At 45.1% G+C, this 18,583-nt stretch overlaps 1 protein-coding gene across 1 annotated transcript in view; it reads right to left on the bottom strand.

Annotated features, from left to right (window-relative positions):
- Positions 1-9,464, bottom strand: part of LOC139016850 (cyclin-Y-like protein 1) — a 40,471-nt gene extending 31,007 nt beyond the window's left edge. The window contains exons 1-3 of the mRNA XM_070425060.1: positions 9,269-9,464; positions 6,223-6,285; positions 4,238-4,272 (exon numbers count right to left, since the gene is read on the bottom strand). Coding sequence (XP_070281161.1) covers positions 4,238-4,272; positions 6,223-6,285; positions 9,269-9,464 — 294 coding nt within the window. The remainder of the gene's footprint in view (positions 1-4,237; positions 4,273-6,222; positions 6,286-9,268) is intronic.
- Positions 9,465-18,583: the final 9,119 nt, after the last annotated feature.

Genomic DNA, 18,583 nt, shown 5'->3' with positions numbered 1-18,583 from the left:
CCCCAGCGGGGACCCCACCCTGATCAGGGGGGTGGCCAGCCTGAAAATCACTCCAGGCCCCTAAACCAGGCTGGCTCCGCCCCCAACATGGACCCCCACCCTGAGCAGAAGGTGTGGCCTGCATGAAAACCACCCCAGACCCCTCACCCAGGCTGGCTCTGCCCCCAGCAGGGAACACCCACTCTGATTGGGGGCATGGCCTTCCTGCAAACTCTGGTGGCCCCTTGCCCAGCCATCCCTACCCCCACAAGGGACCCCCACTCAGATTGGGGGCAGGGCCAGTTTGCAAACCCCACATCCCCTGCCCCAGGGGCCCTTCCACCCTGCAGGCTTCCCCAACCTGATCCAGGACCCCCTTCAGGGCAGCCCATCCGGCCTCCACCCATGCACCAGGCCTCTATCCTATATAATCAAAGGGTTATATTGACCCAAATGGCAGAATGACCAGAATGACTGCTGGGCCAGTCACTATGAGGTGCACTGAATACCTCTTGTAGTCCCTTCCCCTGGCTGTCAAGCACCAATCACCTGATGGCAAACGGGGTTCGGTGGTAGTGGGGGGCAGGACCGGCTGCGGGAAGCTGGGAAAGACGGCCCTGATTGCAGGCCAGGCCTAGTGACTGTACCCGTGAATGAATTTCATTCGCCGGGCCCCTAGTATAAAATAAAACGGTAGCATAAAAGGAAATAATGTGAGTGATAAAATTCAGAAGCAAAAATAAATAAATAAATTAATTAATTAATTAATTCATCAGTCTTCCTTTGGCCAGTGATGTTCAGTAGTTAGAGCATTGTCCTTTGCACCAAAAGCTCTAGGGTTTGGTTCCTAGTCAAGGGCAAGTACCTGGGTTTTAGATTCACTCCCTTCCCTGGTTGGGGAGCATTTGAGAGGCAGTCAGTGGATGTATTTCTCACATAGATGTTTTTCTCTCTCTCTCTCTCTCCTCTCCCGCTTCCTACCTCCCATTCTTCTACTCTCTCTGAAAAGCAATAGAATACTATCTTCAGGTCAGGATTAAATTTTTCTCTATATAAAAGCCTAACAACTGGAACAACTGGAAGACTGGCCGGTAACTATGATGCGCACTGGCCCAGACCTTGCAGATGGGGACCTGACATCCTCAAATCTGGTTCACCTGCACACCGGACCCAGACAGGAGGGAGGAGGGATCCCGATTCCTCATGGAATTGGCGGTGCCTTAACCGTGCCTTACTTGCTGCTGGCAATAAGGGGGGGCTGGCTGGCCAACTTCCCAAGGTCCCTCCCTCCTGCAAGCCCCCCCCCCCCGTCGGTCCGAAACACCGAGGGACCCCACCTGAGTACGACTCTGTACACCAGGCCACTAGTAAACAAACAAATAAATAAATAAATAAACTTCAGAAAAGCAAAACATTGCATTGGTAAAAGAATGAAATGCTATAAAAAATGACAGGATATAAGAGAACACTATCAATTAAAAACTAGATAAACAAAACAGAATTATAAAGTATTGGTGGCCCTAGCCACTTTGGTTCAGTGGATAAAGCATTGGCCTGCGGACTGAAGGGTCCCGGGCTTGATTCTGGTTAAGGGCACATGCCCAGGTTGCAGGCTCAATCCCCAGTAGGGGTCGTGCAGAAAGCAGCCAATCAATGATTATGTTTTATCATTGATGTTTCTATTTTTCCATTCCTCTCTGAATTCAATAAAAATTTTTAAAAAAGGAGGTTGGTGAACAAAGTCAAGGAAATCTCCAGGAAGCAGAAAAAGACAAAATGGGAAATAAGAAGGGAAAATATTTAGAGATTTGTCCAGGAATATTGGTCTAAGAGTTCCAATGTCTGAGTAATGGGAATGTTAGGAAAAAGAAGGAATAAAGATTGTATAAAAGAAACAAAAATATCCCCTGAAAGTAGATAAGACCTGGAGTCTTGATGGCCACAATAAAATGAAAAGGTGCATACCAAACATACCATCAAATTTCAGAATCCCAGGAATAGATAAGCTTCTAAACATTTCCAGAGAAGAAAGGGTGGAGGAAATTACTGAAATTGCAAATATACAGTGTATCATACATTGCCAATATATTTGAGAGCAACACTATAATGAGAAAACAGTAGAAATGTCTTTAGAACTGCAAAACTTAATTTCAACCTAGAATTCTCTGCTTTGTTAAGTAGGAGGCATTTCAGAGAGGCTAGATCTTCAAACAATTTCTGCCCATGTATCCTTTCCCAGGAAAAAGTGCTTCAGTGAAACAAAGGAGAATAACAATACAGAGGAAAACATAAACACGGGACAAAGATTTTCAACCAGTGTACCACCCAGCACACTGGTGTGCAGCAAGAATGTTTACAAAATGCAATACCTGACTATTTGGGCAGGGGCATTGACCTTTTCCCTTACATTGTCAAATAACAAAATGACAACAACCAACACCACAATAGATGCCAAGAGTGAATGAATCACAATTATACTTTTTTTTTAGATTGGTAAAACACACATTTTTTTAGTGTGTCACAGAATTTTAGTCATTAGTTTATGCATGCCATGAGATGAAAAAGGTTGAAAATCGCTGATCTAAGAAATCGGGGATCCAACATAAGAGAGCAGTATGTGAGATCCCGGATGACTTTAAAGAAATATGCTTCAAAGCAGACACAGAGCAGGCCTTCAGAGAACAAGTGCATAGTAGAGGAGGATAACAAAAGGCTAGGGAGATGGCTTCCAATAAGAAATGGAACAAATGTGGTCAGTACGTGGAAAATATTTTTGACAGGCCTGTGACAAATGTCACAGCATGTTCGGGGAAAAAATAGAAAAGAAGAACTGAATACACTAAAAAAAATTAATTCCACAACATAAAAATGAAAACTTACTAGGTATTATGTTAATGTAGCATAAATGTAGAGTTTTTGCCAACAGTCATCTTTCTCTGCCAAGTTATTAGATTGTTAGATATAAAGCAGTTATTTCTGAAATCAGAGAGACCAGCCTACATGCTGCCTTTGACTACGTGAGATCATGTTGACGAGGGAGAGGGGTTTGGATTATTCTGAAGAAGTGTAGCAGTGCTCAAATTTCAGTAATACAGGGGGTCCCAAAAATGAATACACATTTTAACAGATGATAACTCAATTTTCACTCCTTTTCAGGTTTAATTGATTCAAAATAATAGGTAAAGTCAGACTATGCTTTGAATAAAGAAAACTTATTCTAAACTCTGACTAGACTTTTTTTAAATGGGGAGATATATAACTGGCAATAGGTGACAAATTGAGGGCACACAAATATCGACTAAAATATTAATTCTTGACATTTGCAATTCCACTACTTAGTTTTGTTAGCAGTGCCTGGACCAGAATGGTCATCAGTTTGAAAACAGGTATTCACAAAATTTTTCACTTCTGTAGATTCTTTCAAATTTTGAAAATGAACTATCTTATATAATAAAAGCCTAATGTGTAAAACGACCAAACGGTGGAATGACCAGTCGCTATGATTTGCACTGACCAGCTGGGGGCAGGCACTCAATGCAGGAGCTGCCCTCTGGTGGTCAGTGCACTCCCACAATGGGAGTGCTGCTTGGCGGCTCCCACAGCGGGCCTATCCCCACAAGCTTCACCCCCCACCAGGCCCTGAATCACAGGCATGGGGCCTCAAGTAAGTTAATAAACACCAACATTCATGCAGAGTGCGTATACATTTTTTGATCAAAAGAATGAAGGGTATACAAGAAAAAGGCACAGCCAGAGAAATAGATGGCTCAATGGTAACAAACAATTGCATAGCTATGATAACAGAAACACTGATTCAGATTTATTAAAAACCTTGATACATGTTGGGAGAACAGAAGGAGAGAAATAAGACCACACTGGAGGGAGAAAGCTAAGCTTTCAGCTGCTAAAACAATAAGTCAATAGATAACACAAAAATTGCCTTAGCTATTATATGGTTGTTACTTTTGTTAAAAAACAAATGAAAAGTTAAGGCACAAAATTAAGGCAGATCTTTATATCACAACCATGTTACTGACATTTAACTTAAAGGTCAGGACCCCTTAAAAATGACCATTACTAAACCAAAACTTTCCTGCATATGTAAACCTGTTAATTAAGGTAACAGAAGTGATTAAGAAAATCTTCCAAAACAGGTTCATGCTAATGATACTGGACTCAATAGATTTTTAACAATTATGGTAGACAATTTTAATTCAAATTATTAATTTCTTACATAACTTTTCGAGTATGTACTTACGTGGTAGAAAAAGTTGTTCTTCCTCTTTTCTCCAACTAAGAATAAAAAGAATTAACTGATCAATCCTGATACAAATGCCACAGAAAAACATAAGTTACTGATTTTCTGAAAGATTACTAATATACAAAACTAGAGGCCCAGTGAAGGAATTCGTGCAAGGGTGGAGTCTGGCTGGCCAGGCCCCAATCAGGACAGATGTGGGCGGGCCTGTTGAGAGGAGGAAAGGGCAGAAGATTGGCCAGCCAGCCTGCCCTGACTGGGGCCTGATTAGGGCCAAGCTGGCTGTGGGGAGGGGCCATGGGTGATTGGCCAGAAGGCCCCACCCCCAATTGGGGTGGGGGAGGCCAATTGAGGGTGGGGCCAGCTGTGGGGAGGGGCTGGATGTGTGGGGGTCGGTGATCAGGGGCAGAGCTGGCTGTGGGGAGGCGCCACTGGCCATCAGGGTGGTGGTGGGTGATCAGGAGTGGGTTGACTGGGGATTAGAGCTGCAGGAGGTTGGCTGGCCAGCCCCTTGCCCTGTTGGGGAGGGGGAGCAATCAGGGGCAGGACCATCCTGGGGGAGGAGCTGTGGGCCACTGGGAGTGGTGGGGGCCCAGCAGGGGTGGTGCGGGCCTGGGATAGGGGCTGCAGGAGGTTGGCCAGCCAGCCCCCCCACAATCTGGTCAGTTCACTGGCCACAGTGGGTGTCAAAACGACTGGCCTGATCCCACCCGTTATGGTGTTCTAGTCGCTGGCTTTTTATATATATAGATAAGACCAAATTTTATTCCATTTCTTTTATAACTTCCAACAAAATTTAAAATTTAAAGCACCTGGCAAGATGAGTCCCATAAGCAGTATCTTAAAACTAAGTTTTACACTTTTGACCTAATGGATATTCTGTTTTAGGTACAAATAAAAGTCTCTCATGTCCAGAAGGAAAGGGCAAAGGGCAAAGCCAGGGGAGAAACTTGGCTAACAAAAAAGCTTATCTGTTGTGCCTCTGAGCCAGTACTCAGTCAGAGTTTCCACTTCTACATGGATACCCTCTGTACTTGAACCACGAGGACCTAACAGTTGAGGGCTCTAAGAACCAGTTTCTGGCCAGGCACCTGCAAGCATCCTGAACCACTTAGGTAACCACCTAGAATATTTTACTAAGAAATTAAATGCATCTCTACTCAACTGCAAAGTAACCTATCCAATTTAAACTTTAAAATGATGCGGCTAACCTAAGTAAACAAGTGTACAACACACAAAATCGTTTTGTTCCAATAAAGATCTGAAGAAAAATAAAAGCTCCAAAGAGGGTCTTGGGCTGAACTCTGGTTCCCATTCTGCCTCCTTTAACATGGGAGGGGCATCATAGGCACACATTCCTTAGGACTGAGGAGAGGGGCATGGGATAGCACTTCCTTTACTCTCTCACCCTCTCTCTACAGCTGAGCAGCCCCTGGCTCTGGAAGAAACTGAGAAATGCAGCAATCCTAAGCAAAATGATCAGCTCCAGACAGTCATGCACACAGGCCATGAAAACACATGTTAAAACCCCCACTTTGTATTGAGCTGCATGGATTCAAATAAAATGGATCCTTCCCTGCCTGTACTACTGCTGTCACAATCAACAGAAAGCCTCGATCCTTGTGCCTTTTTAAGCAAGTAAACTCAATTGAACATAACATTAAGGAAATAAGCAGGCAAGCAGAAGCATTAAAGTCCTACAGTTCTGGTTCTTATCCTAAAACAAACAGGACACAGGAAGTGGGCATAGTTGCACGTGCTCCTGCTAGGCTTCTGGGGAACCCCATAGGGCTCTGTGCCTCTGAGGTACTCTGGCAGCATTACATAGGGGAGAGAGTTTGAATAGCTTCAAATTCTAATGTGGGACAGGATTCTGTGCTTGAGCACTATGTACGATCACAAATTCAATCCTCATACATAAACAACTGAAATGTTTTTTATTTGTTCAAACAAAAACCTGTGACCTCAATCCTATCTTGACTTACCGATCATTTGACATTTCTTCCGGAAAATTGTGCCAGCCCCAGGATGGCCAGAAGGGATTAAACCTGAAGGAAGAAGAGAAAAGGCATACAATTTTGTTGACGAGAAAAATTCATAATTTAAAAAATAGCTACACATCAACTTATATCACTTACTGTAGGGAAGACTTTTTTAAAAATATATTTTATTGATTTTTTTACAGAGAGTAAGGGAGAGGGAAAGAGAGTTAGAAACATTGATGAGAGAGAAACACCGACCAGCTGCCTCCTGCACATCCCCTACTGGGGATGTGCCCGCAACCAATTACATGCCCTTGACCGGAATTGAACCTGGGACCCTTGAGTCCGCAGGCCGACACTCTATCCACTGAGGGAAACCAGTTAGGGCATGGGAATACGTTTTAAGTAATGGTAATCAGCCAATTTTAGTAAAGGCAACAATATAAAAATTCTACTCAGTAAATTCAAAATTGCAGAATCTTGCTATACATGTGCAGTAAAACCCGGCTATGTCTTAGACTTTTTTTTTAACTTGCACCTAAATAATCTATGGATTATTTAGGTGTTTCCCCACTTCTACTTATCAATTAGAAATATAGTCAGTCTCTTTCACACTGATATTACCAGCACATTTCAGAAACAGTGTTAAGAAACAAAGTAAACTGTGGCCAGTTACTGTCAGATACCTGCTAATATATCAAATATGCCCAAATCATGAGCTATATTTGGCAAATGTTCTTTACCATTTGGCTAATTCTAACTCTATTCACAAAATGAACTTATTTAGTTAGCTGTGGCTTCCTTGGGGCTATTCATCGTGGCACGTTTAAAAGGACAGTATAAAAGCTCAATGTTTTAATCTACGGGGAAACTTTCACGACAGTGACTTTTTATACTTTCATCAAAGTGATTTTTTTCAATCTTTATTGTTCAAAGTATTACAGATGTCCTCTATTTTCCACAATTGTCCCCTTCTAGCCCACCCCCAGGACTTCACCACCCTATTGTCTGTGTCCATGGGTTACGCATATATGTGAAAGTTTTCACTTGCATTCTTTGCTTGATCTAGTCCCACCCACCCACCCACTCCAGCCTTCCCTCTGAGATTCATCAGCTGTTTCATATTTCTATGTCTCTGGACCTATTTTGTTCATCAGTTTGTTGTTGTTGCTGTTTTAGACATAGATGGAGTGGTAATAGTTGCTTCTGAGTTGTATACAATAATTTCAAATGGAAATAATCAAGACTGGAGCAAGTTAAATAGGCTCACTTTGTGGAGAGTTTATAACATATAGGCTGCATTCTAAGGAGTGCTGTATGCATCACCAAATTGAATTTGGCATATCTATCACCAGCATGTCAGCCTCTCCTGTTCAGCAGCTGGTTACACATCCGTTCACATCTCTAAGTCTCAGTTTCTTCATCAGCAATAGAAGTATATACATGGGACTTGTTTGCAGTTAGAAGGACCAAATGGGCTATACATGGGAGTGAGCTGTAAATCTTAAATATATAAAGGTCCTATTTTGGTCTCTCATCCAACACTACCCATCTACTAACTGGTTTATAAAACCACTCAGACAGAGGCTTACCTTATAGCACCAAACAGAGTGAACAGAAAATTTCACATGTTCTCACTTGTTTTGTGTTTAAAGGTACAATTCATTAATTCATGTAAGTTGCTCATTTTTTCATACTATTTTAATATACTGAACAGGGAGTACTTTTCAGTTATAAAGACATAGCGACCATCCAGGTGAACCCCTAGGCTTAATTATTCTAACTTTTAAAGAAATTAAAAGCTCAACTAGGGTTTCAATAGAATAAGAGCTATGGTGTGTTTTCTCTATGAAATAATCTCTACCATTTAAATGAGAAAAAAAAGGGCCAAAGAGGCTTTAACATCTTTGTAAATGTATCTTTCCTACTTCACAAATCACAGTCTTCATTAGCTATATTTGTTACCCAGAATTATTTTAAACCAAGTACCATATTTCCTCTCTTCTCCCTCTCTCCTCCCACTTCTCCATTCCCCAAACCCCTCTTCAGGCATCTGGACTTCAGAACTTTGACCTCAACATTCTTACAGTTAAACAGGAACCTACTGGCAGTACGGGAGACGATGAGGCCAAACCTCCTTGCCCACAATTTTACATCTTAACTGCCAAGACTTTATGTTACAAACTAAAGTCTACATATGTGTGTTCTCTTTAGAAACTTTTGACCAACACTCTTGTGAACCATCCCCGCTCCTTTAGGACAAACAATGTGACAGGGAAGTCTGTTAGGTCACTGAAGGAAGACTGAGGAAATTTTGTGTCAACGTGGACATATCAAAGTAATCAGAACTCCCTGGGTTCTGCTATAAGTAAAAAAACAAACGAGCAACTATTCTCTGTAGGACTGGCAGTAACATTTCACATGATTCGAGAAATTTTGAGTTCCCTCTCCCACCATTTCCTTCTGTGTTCAAATTATAAGTTGGAAGGAATAAATAGCTTCTATCCAGGCAACTGAAAACAGCCAATGTAATAACACTATATAGGTTCTATGTCGGTTATCGATTTTGAGTTTACCTAACAACCCCTAAAATCTTTGCAGCAGAACTGTTCAGAGTATCAACTGTCTTAACAGGTGGAAACAAGGGTATCACTGGGCCCTACCTGATTCCTTCACTAAGAACCAAAAGGCTAGGTAAGGACAGGGAGATGGGATGGAACCTTGGAAGTTGGGATGTTAAAGTTTTCACTGAGAAAAAGGAGAGAATATACCCACAATTCTTCCTGGAGTCCCAGGAGACACTACAGAGAGCCAGGAACAGGAAGGGCCAACTGGAGTGTCTCAGGCTGAATGGGGATGGAAGAAAGAACTGGGTATTTGGGTACTGAACAGGGAAAGAAACTGGCCAGACATGACGGGGGAAAAATAAAGGATCGGGATGCCAGAAAGAAGGCAAGGAGGAGTCTGAGATGGTGCCCATCTAGGGGGTCCTGGGGTCAGCAGAGCCCAGAGGTGTGACTGAGATCAGCGAACCCCTGCCACCCCTTACCTTTGGGCGTTTGCTGGTTACTGAGGCGCAGCACAGGGTGGCATTTGCAGAACAGGAGACCCAAGTCCTCATGTGCCCAGGCAGCTTGAGTCACCTCACAGGCATCAGACTCAGGGTGCGGATTCACCCACTCCAAGCTCTGGCCCACCTTGGGGCTGGCATTGGGCTTCAGGCAGCAGCTGAATTTGTTCCCCATGAGGAACCTCTACTCCTGCTGCTGTCACTGCCTTCACTCAACAGTCCCCCTAACCACCCCCCGCCCCGCCCAACCCCCAAAAGGGCAAACCCAGGGGCCCCCGCCGCCCCCGCCCAGCTGTCAGCTGCTGCCGCCTCCACAGAGTTGACTAGTCTGTGAGGACAGCCAGCAGTCTCACGTATTTAAAAGGTGTACTGATCAGGCAACTGCTGAGAATCACAACCACTGCAAGAAGAGAGCACAGCCGAAGCTCCACTGCCTGCCACAGCTGTTTCTCAACTGAAGGCAGGGCTCCTGGCGGGCCCCAGCCAACCAGAACACATTCTGTGGTCACCTGGTTACGAGGGACCAATCACGGCAGCGTTCCCTCCACGTGCCCACCTGGCAGGGAAGGCAGTGGGTCAGAATGCTGGTCCTCCCTGCCCTGTAGGCCCTCTATCCCCTCTCCCAGCGCACTAATGTGGCCCAGCCTCGGGCTCCAAACAGCATTTCCTAAACACACTCAAATGTTGTCAGGAGTGCAGGAAACCTGCAAATGCCCTTGGCGATGGCAAAGAAGTGAATACATTTTTCAGTTACTGTACACGTTTTGGAGAAAAAACAGAAAAAAATCAAGAAGAAAAAGACGTGTACAGTAATTGCAAAATGTACAGACATTTAGAAACCGTTCAATCAAATAGTTGTCCCCCCAAAGGACCAGAGGGAGTGTTTTCCTTTATTAAATGAGTAGGAGAGAAATGTCATCTCAAAAAATCAGGGAAACAGAGATTATTAATATTCAACAGTATAAGAGATATGTCTGGTGACAAGAATGAGCAAGATGTTAACATGTGGAGACCACAGTGGAATGGGAAATGACCTGATGAACTTCAGTTTCTTATAAATAGCATCTAGTTACATCCTTAGAACCTGGATGTAACTGGATGCTATTAATAATATTATTGTCTAAAGTCCTAGGAATGTCATTAGATAGCATTTTGGATGGCTCTTGGAAGCTTGAGACAACACTGAAGATTATATTGTAAACAGTGCCTGCACTTAATGACATTGAAGCACACAACAAAACTCAGACTTCAACTGCCAGACATTTAAGGTTTTCCCTCCAGGCCCCAGAAACCTAAGAACAGGTGCTCTTTCTGAGGACTGCGCCCCTCATCCTGCCCTCCCTTCCCAGGATCAGCAAGGAGAAAGCCTGTGACAGAGGGCATAAGCCTGTCCCTACAACACCTGGAGCCAACTCTCCCCACCTCCTTCTACTTTTCTGACAGCGCCCCAAACATTGCTGCCAGATCCCAGAAAGCCAGGGCCTGGTGCTCAGGGTAAGGCATCCTGTTGCCATAGTGTCTGAGGCTTCTCCCAGACAGGCAGGCTCCATGGATGCAGGTGCACTCAGACCTGGGAAGGAAGGAGCCACCTCGCCTGCCTTCCATCTCCGCACCTCCACCCCGGAGAGCGGGTGTCCATGGAATCCGCTTGTGGGCTGGAGAAAGGGGCACATCCCTGCCACATCAGCCTCTGCCAGACTCCTCCCATTGTGCATAGGACCCCGCAGAGCCGATCCCAGCAGCAAAGCGCCCAGCCAGGAGGGCAGCAGCGTGGACACTGCCACCTCCCAGAGACCATGCCCGACCTCCAGGGCCAGGGTCTCCAGCCTTCCCTGAATTCGAATCCACAAGGACCAGGTGCCCTGAGCCTAGGACCCCCTTCCCCAGGGAGGACTCAGTGTAACCGCGCTGGTCTTCCCACAGCACAAGGCAGACTGGGCAGGGGCTCAGCACACCAGGAAGGCAGGCATGTGATGGCTGGGGGACTGGGCAGCCTCAGGGAGCCTGGCTGCCAGGTGGGGACACAGCTGTGCCTGAGCGGAAAAGCAGGTGAGTGCACACCCGGTGGGCAGGCCCAGCCTGACAGGGCCCCTGTGCTCTCTGGAGGATGGAGCTAACCCTCCCATCTCCTCAGTAAGAGTCACGCTCCCATTTCCTGAGGACGGGACAGGAAATCTCCACGTGAGACCTGGACGCCCTGGTCCTCCCTCCATGTGGGGTTTGACCAGCTTTCCAGCTGACTTTGGCAGACATAATCCTCAAAATTCATGTTTTCTAGAAGTGAGTCTTTAGTTAGGAAAATTTGCTGCATGCTGCATGGCCTTTTCCGCTGTTTCTCTTCCCTAACCCCTTACCTGTCCACCAGGTTGGTTCAAGCCCGCCACACTGCGCACACCTTTCCCACTCTCTCTGCCAGCCCCCAGAAAGGGCCCAGGACCTGGACTGCAGTGCTCAGTGGCCCCTCCTCCTTGGGAGCTCCCCTGGCTCCCCAGCTTTCTCTACTGTCTCTGGTTTATTGTCCTGAAAGGGGTCCTGCAGAAGCGACCTCTGTTCTGCTCTAGTTGCCTGGTGGTGTGGGGAAGCCACATGCGCTCTTGACGTCTGGGGTACACGCTGTCCACGCTGGGGGCACGCACTCTGACACTGGGAACACGCGCTCTGACACTTGGGGCATGCGCTCTGATGCACAGGGCACGCGTTTTGACACACAGAACATGTGGTCTGATGCCCTGGGCACTTGCTCTGGACCTCCTGGGCAGGAGCTGTGGGAGTGGAGCGCTTGGGTCAGGGAGGCCTGTGCACATGGTGACACCCTGTGGTCCCTGTGCTCCCTTTATTCCAGGGGGAAGGCTCCTGGGGGTGGCTGTGACCACCCTGCCCTGCGGGGACCTGCAGGTAAGCAGAGCCCCAGGGGAGCTACCACCACCAGTGTGGGTGAAAGGACGAAGGTCTCACTCCAGGCGTCCCTGTGGGTCTCTTTCTCCCATTTGTCAGAAGCCAAGGCTAGGTTTCCCCGCAGGAGTGAAGCTGTCTGTCCACAGGAGTGATGTCTGTGCTGGTTTGGTGTGCTGGGGAGGGGAGGCTGGTCCTGCACCACTTGTCTTGGGTGCTGAGGTAGACCTGCTACCGAGCCTGGGGGAGGCCATGGGACCTGCACCAGTGGGTGCACCAGCTTGGTGGACTTGGGCAAGCAGGGCACCTGGACAGGGGTGTTTCCTGTTCTCTCAGAGGCTGCCTGTCCTTTCCAGCCCCCTGTGTGCAGTCCTGTTCCCTGGAGGAAACTGGATTTCTGCTGCAGGGGATGGGGTGGGGGGTGGGAGGGTGTGAGTGGTCGCTCAGGCCTCCCTCCTTCTCCAGCTTCTCCATCCTGCCCCAGATTATCCCTCCTGCCCCAGCTTCTCCCACCAGCCCCAGCTTCTCCCTCCTGCCCCAGCTTCTCCCACCTGCCCCAGCTTCTCCCTCCTGCCCACAGACCCACCTCTCAGCCTGTTCCCACCATCACAGTGCCTCCAGAGGCCCACACAGATACACAGTTGGTCTGTAACTGGGTTAGACCTGCCACCCAGAAACGTCAAGATAGGTTAGCATTAGAACATCCTCACTGCTTGGATAGGCACTGCCCACAACCTGCGTATGTCTATTTGCCCTCCTCTTTATCCTGCTGCACTGGGAACTGCAGTGTCACATCCACCCGGGTCCTCACAGGGCCCAGGGTATCACTGTGCTCAGTGAGCATGTCTTCACCACACCTGGCCTGGGCCCAGTCAGGGTCCTTACCTGCATGGCCGTATCCCCTCTTCCCATCCTGTGTCTGTTTTGAGAAGGTGATTACTTCACTCAAGTGGTCCATTGAAATAATCAGACTGCTTAGTCATTCCCATGGAAGCGCAGAGCATCTGGCCACCTCACAATCCTTGGTGGGTCAGAGAAGGGGTAAATCACAGAACCCTAAATACAGGTGCCAGCGCTGCAAAATGATTGCCTTGCTGGTGCATTCGGAGAGCAGGGTCTACAGCGACAGTCCTTCTTGGAATCTAATACTTGTTAAAAAGGATAAAGATTCAGATGACACAATTCAGAAACCATGAACGGCCCGCACAAATCCTCCACTGCATGCTGTTTCTATGGTCACTTCTTTGGGGAAGACCCTACCTTTAACAGCTGTCCAGCTTCTCTTCCGGACCTGGAAAAGTCACATGCCCACCTGCCAGAGATGGGAAGCTCTTGGGAGCCATCAAAGGTATTGAAAGCATTGTAGTTCCTGCTTTTCCCCTGCTGGCTGTGTGACCACAGGGGAGTGCCCAACCTCTCTGAGATGGTTTCTTCCTGCCTACATCAAGCGATTAAACAAAACTTTGTCCTGCCAGTGTCGCTCAGTGGTTGAGCATAGTCCCAGGAACCAGAAGGTTGTCTGTTTGATTTCGGTTGAGGCACATGCCTGGGTTGTGGACACAATCCCCAGTGTGGGGCATGTAGGAGGCAGCTGACCAGTGATGTTCCTCTCTCATCAATGTTTCTATCTCTCTCCCCTCCACTCTCTCTAAAAATCAAGAAAAACAAAACCAAAATTTATCCCTGGAAACCTGCACATCCCTTTGCTATTGCTGATTGAGAACAGCCAGCATGTCTCTGGCACTCAGGTTTCAAATCTCGAACATAGACATGCAGAGGATGCTCCGAGGTCAGGGGTCAAAAATATTCACATAAAACAGTCTGCAGTGAAGGAGCCATCTTCCTGTCAACATGAAAGGTGGGCCATGTTTCTGGAAATTGACTGTGTTAGACTTGGAAAATTATAATCTACTTAGAATCTTTTGCACATCTTGCTTCTGAGATGTTGCTGCCAATTTTCATAATTCTGTTTCCTCTATCCTCCGTACACTCAGACATACACATCTGAGAGAATATATATATGACACATACCTGCCGTACATTTTCCCACAAAATGCAGCTCAAACCCCTGTGGAAAATCACCAGGCATTAGTGCACAGGTTCCAGATAGTAGGCATTTCCTATAAAATGAAGTTGGGGATGGAATTTATTATATTAACTAAACCAATTTCCATGCGATGACGGTGAAAATTCTGTCTGGCAGCCTGGCTGTCTTTGTGGCGGCAGCATTCCTTCACCAGGAACATCTTGGCTGCCCCTGCAAGAGCACTCCCAATTAAGAAGGTGCGGTTACATGGCAGTGTCACTGTGCTTTGTGCTGCCAGCTGTGGAATGAGTGCTCCAAGCTGGGGAACAGCTTTGGATCTCCTCATGCCTGTTAATGACCTGCATCAGAATGGGCTGCTTTCTTTGTCATTTTACTTAGTTTTCTTAGAGCCAGATTCAAGTTTTGTTCATAAAATCATGATGGTGATAAATGAAGGGGGCCCTATAAACCCTCGGAAGCATAAAGATCATGGGCTAGGAATACAACAGCAGGTTTTGCCAATGGAAGGAAATGCGTCAACTTCTAGATTACAGATTTTTAAACATGTATTTGCTTAATGAAAAGTTGGTACAAGTGTGTCCGTAAAATTCACAGGATATGAGAGTTACAAGGGTACAGCGGAAACCTAAAACCGGTCTCCAGCTAACAAAGCTCTGTCTAGGGGCAACTAAGGTTATCGATCCTTATGTGTCCTCTGTCTTATTTTACAGTGAAGGAAAATGACACTCAGACCAGAAAAGCGATTAATTGAGCCATACCACTGGTTACTTGCTGTAGCTAGACCACTGGACCAGGACCTGGCCTCCCCCAGCCCTAACACATTCGTCCCCATCAACCATGGCTGTCCACAGGCCCCAGGCAAACTAGAGACATTCTTTTTTTTTTTTTTAAATAGTTAAATCTTTATTGTTCAGATTATTACATTTGTTTCTCTTTTTTCCCCCCATAACTCCCCTCCTTCCAGCTCCCACCCCACCCTCCGCCCTCACTCTCCACCCACTGTCCTCATCCATAGGTGCATGATATTTGTCCAGTCTCTTCCTGCATCTCCCACACCCCTTTCCCCCCCAAGCATAGTCAGTCCATTCCCTTTCTATGTCCCTGATTCTATTATAATCACCAGTTCATTCTGTTCATCAGGTTATTTATTCACTTGATTCTTAGACTCACTTGTTGATAGATGCGTATTTGTTGTTCATAATTTGTATCTTTACCTTTTTCTTCTTCTTCCTCTTCTTAAAGGATGCCTTTCAGCATTTCATATAATACTGGTTTGGCGGTGATGAACTCCTTTAGCTTTTCCTTATCTGTGAAGCTCTTTATCTGACCTTCAATTCTGAATGATAGCTTTGCTGGATAAAGTAATCTTAGTTTAGGTTCTTGGTATTCATCACTTTGAATATTTCTTGCCACTCCTTTCTGGCCTGCAACGTTTCTGTTGAGAAATCAGCTGACAGTCATATGGGTATTCCCTTGTAGGTAACTGAGTTTCTTTCTCTTGCTGCTTTTAAGATTCTCTCTTTGTCTTTTGCTCTTGGTATTTTAATTATGATGTGTGTTGCTGTGGTCCTCTTTGGATTCCTTTTGTTTGGGGTTCTCTGTGCTTCCTGGACCTGTAAGTCTATTTCTTTCACCAGGTGGGGGAAGTTTTCTGTCATTATTTCTTCAAATATGTTTTCAATATCTTGCTCTCTCTCATCTTCTGGTACCCTTATAATTCTGATGTTGGTACGTTTGAAGCTGTCCCAGAGGCTCCTTACACTATCTTCGTATTTTTGGGTTCTTTTTTCATTTTGCTTTTCAGGTTGGGTGTTTCTTGTTTCTTCGCATTTCAAATCTTTGACTTGATTCTTGCGCTCCTCTGGTCAGCTGTTGGGAGTCTGTATAATATTCTTTATTTCAGTCAGTGTATGCTTACTTCCTAGATGGTCCTTTATCACACCATCGAGGGTCTCATTAGATTTCCTGTACATCTCATCAAGTTTATCGACAGACTCTAGAAGCCTCTTGAGAGACCTCAAAAGTGTGGTTCTGAACTCAATATCCTCCCTTGATAGTTTTGTCCTGTTTCTTTGTCTCCGCATTTTTTATGCTTTCTTGGTACACCCCCTAGTGGTCTTTGAGCTCAGTCATGTTGTAGTTAAGCCTTGATTGTTGTAGTTAATACTAGAGGGATTTGACCTCCAGGCCGACTGGCTGTGATAATCAGCTGTGTCTGCAGTGGAAGAACTTGTGTCCTCTAGGGAGGTGCTAATCTAGCCTTTGCCTGAGGCTATCCAGCAAATGCCTCTGTGCAGGGCTTGGGCGGGGCGGGTCCTAAGGGATCAACAGGGCGGAGGAGGGAGCAGTTATTGCTGCTCTCAGTCCGTCCCCAGGGGCTCTGCCTCTCTGTCCCAGCAACTGCTGCAAACCTTGGAGGGACTGTAACCAGACAGTCCTGCTTCTCCCGTTTGAGTCTGGGTCCCTAGAGACTCGCCCGGATCTGGAGCTCAGAGTCTGAGGCTCCCTCCGGATTGAAACAGACAACCACGCCCTCAGCCACCAGCCCTACTGCGCGCACTCCGCACCTTAGTATTTTACTTCAGCACTGCGCCTCCTCTGATTCTCGGTTCCTCCTAGTTGTACAACTTCCATTCAGCCAGCGTTCCTGTGGTTCTGGATGATGTCCATTCCGTCTTTTAGTTGTATTTTTGAAGTGGTTGTTCGAGGCAGCAAACTCCAGCATTAACCTATGCTGCCATCTTGGTTTCTCCGAGCTTGCTTTTTTCTAAGAATAAGTCCATTTTGTTGAAATAGAGTTGTTCATAGTATTTTTTTCATAATCCTTTATATTTCTGTGTTGTCAGTTGTTACTTTACCTCTTTCATTTCTAATTGTGTTTATTTTGGTCCTCTCTCTTTGCATCTTGGTGAGCCTGGCTAGAGGTTCATCAATCTTGTTTATACTTTTAAGGAACCAGCTCTTGATTTTGTTGATCTTTTATATTTTTTTGGTCTCTATGTCGTTTATCTCTTCTCTGATCTTTATTATTTCCTTCCTTCTGCTTATGCTGGACTTTTCTTGTTTATCTCTTTCTAAGTCTTTGTGTTGTAGGGTTTGGTAATTTATTACCATGGCTTCTTGTTTTTTGAGGCAGGCCTGTAGAGCTATGAACTTTCCTCTCACGACTGGTTTCACTGTGTCCCATAGATTTTGGATTGTTGTGTTTTCATTGTCATTTGTTCCCATGATGCTTTTTATTTATTCTTTGATCTCTTTGGTGATCCAGTCATTGTTTAATAGCATGCTATTTAGCCTCCAGGTGTTTGATTTTTTTCGCATTGTTTTTATTGTAATTGAGTTATAATTTTATGCCATTTTGATCTGAGAAGATGCTTGATATGATTTCTATCTTCTTGAATTTGAAGAGACTTTGCCTGTGTCTCAATATGTGGTCTATCTTTGAAAATTACCATTGTGCACTTGAGAAGAATGTATATTCTGTGGCTTTGGGGTAGAATGTTTTGTAGATGTCCATTAATTCCATCTGTTCTAGTGAATCATTTAGGATTGATATTTCTTTGCTGCTTTTTTGTTTAGAGGATTTGTCCAGTGGTGTTAGTGGGGCATTAAAGTCCCCTACTATGACTCTATTGCTGTCAATTTCTCCATTGATATCTTCCAGAGTTGTTTTGGTGTGTTTTTTTTAAATGTATTTTGGTGCTCCAATGTTGGCTGCATATATGTTTAGCAGAGTTATATCTTCTTGTTGAATTGTGCCCTTTAGTATTATGAAGTAGCCTTCCTTATCTCTTGTTTTGACCTTCACTTTGAGGTCTAATTTGTCAGATATAAGTATTGCTACCCCAACTTTTTTTTTCATTTCCATTCATCTGAAAAACCTTTTTCCATCCCTTCATCATCAGTCTGTATGAGTCCTTTGTTCTGAGGTGGGTCTCTTGTAGACAGCAGATATATGGGTCATGTTTTCTTATCAACTCAGGTACCCTATGTCTTTTGATTGGGGCATTAATCCATTTATGGTACATTTGAAGTTTTTATTGATAGGTACTTGTTTGTTGCCATTTTTATTCTTTATGCCTGTGTTCCTTTTTCCTCTCCTATTTCTTCTTTTTACAACAGACCCTTTAGCACAGAGGTTCTCAACCTGTGGGTCGCGACCCTTTTGGGAGTTGAACGACCATTTCACAGGGGTCGCCTAAGACCATCAGAAAACACATATATAACTACATATTGTTTTTGTGATTAATCATTATGCTTTAATTATGTTCAATTTGTAACAATGAAAATACATCCTGCATATCATATATTTACATTATGATTCATAACAGTAGAAAAATTACAGTTATGAAGTA

Source organism: Myotis yumanensis, unplaced genomic scaffold (genome assembly GCF_028538775.1).
Source record: "Myotis yumanensis isolate MYYU_CA2020_CCGP unplaced genomic scaffold, mMyoYum1.0.hap1 SCAF_1, whole genome shotgun sequence".
NCBI lineage: Eukaryota > Metazoa > Chordata > Mammalia > Chiroptera > Vespertilionidae > Myotis > Myotis yumanensis.
Note: the sequence above shows the minus strand (reverse complement) of the source record. Positions and strands in the feature narration are given on the sequence as shown.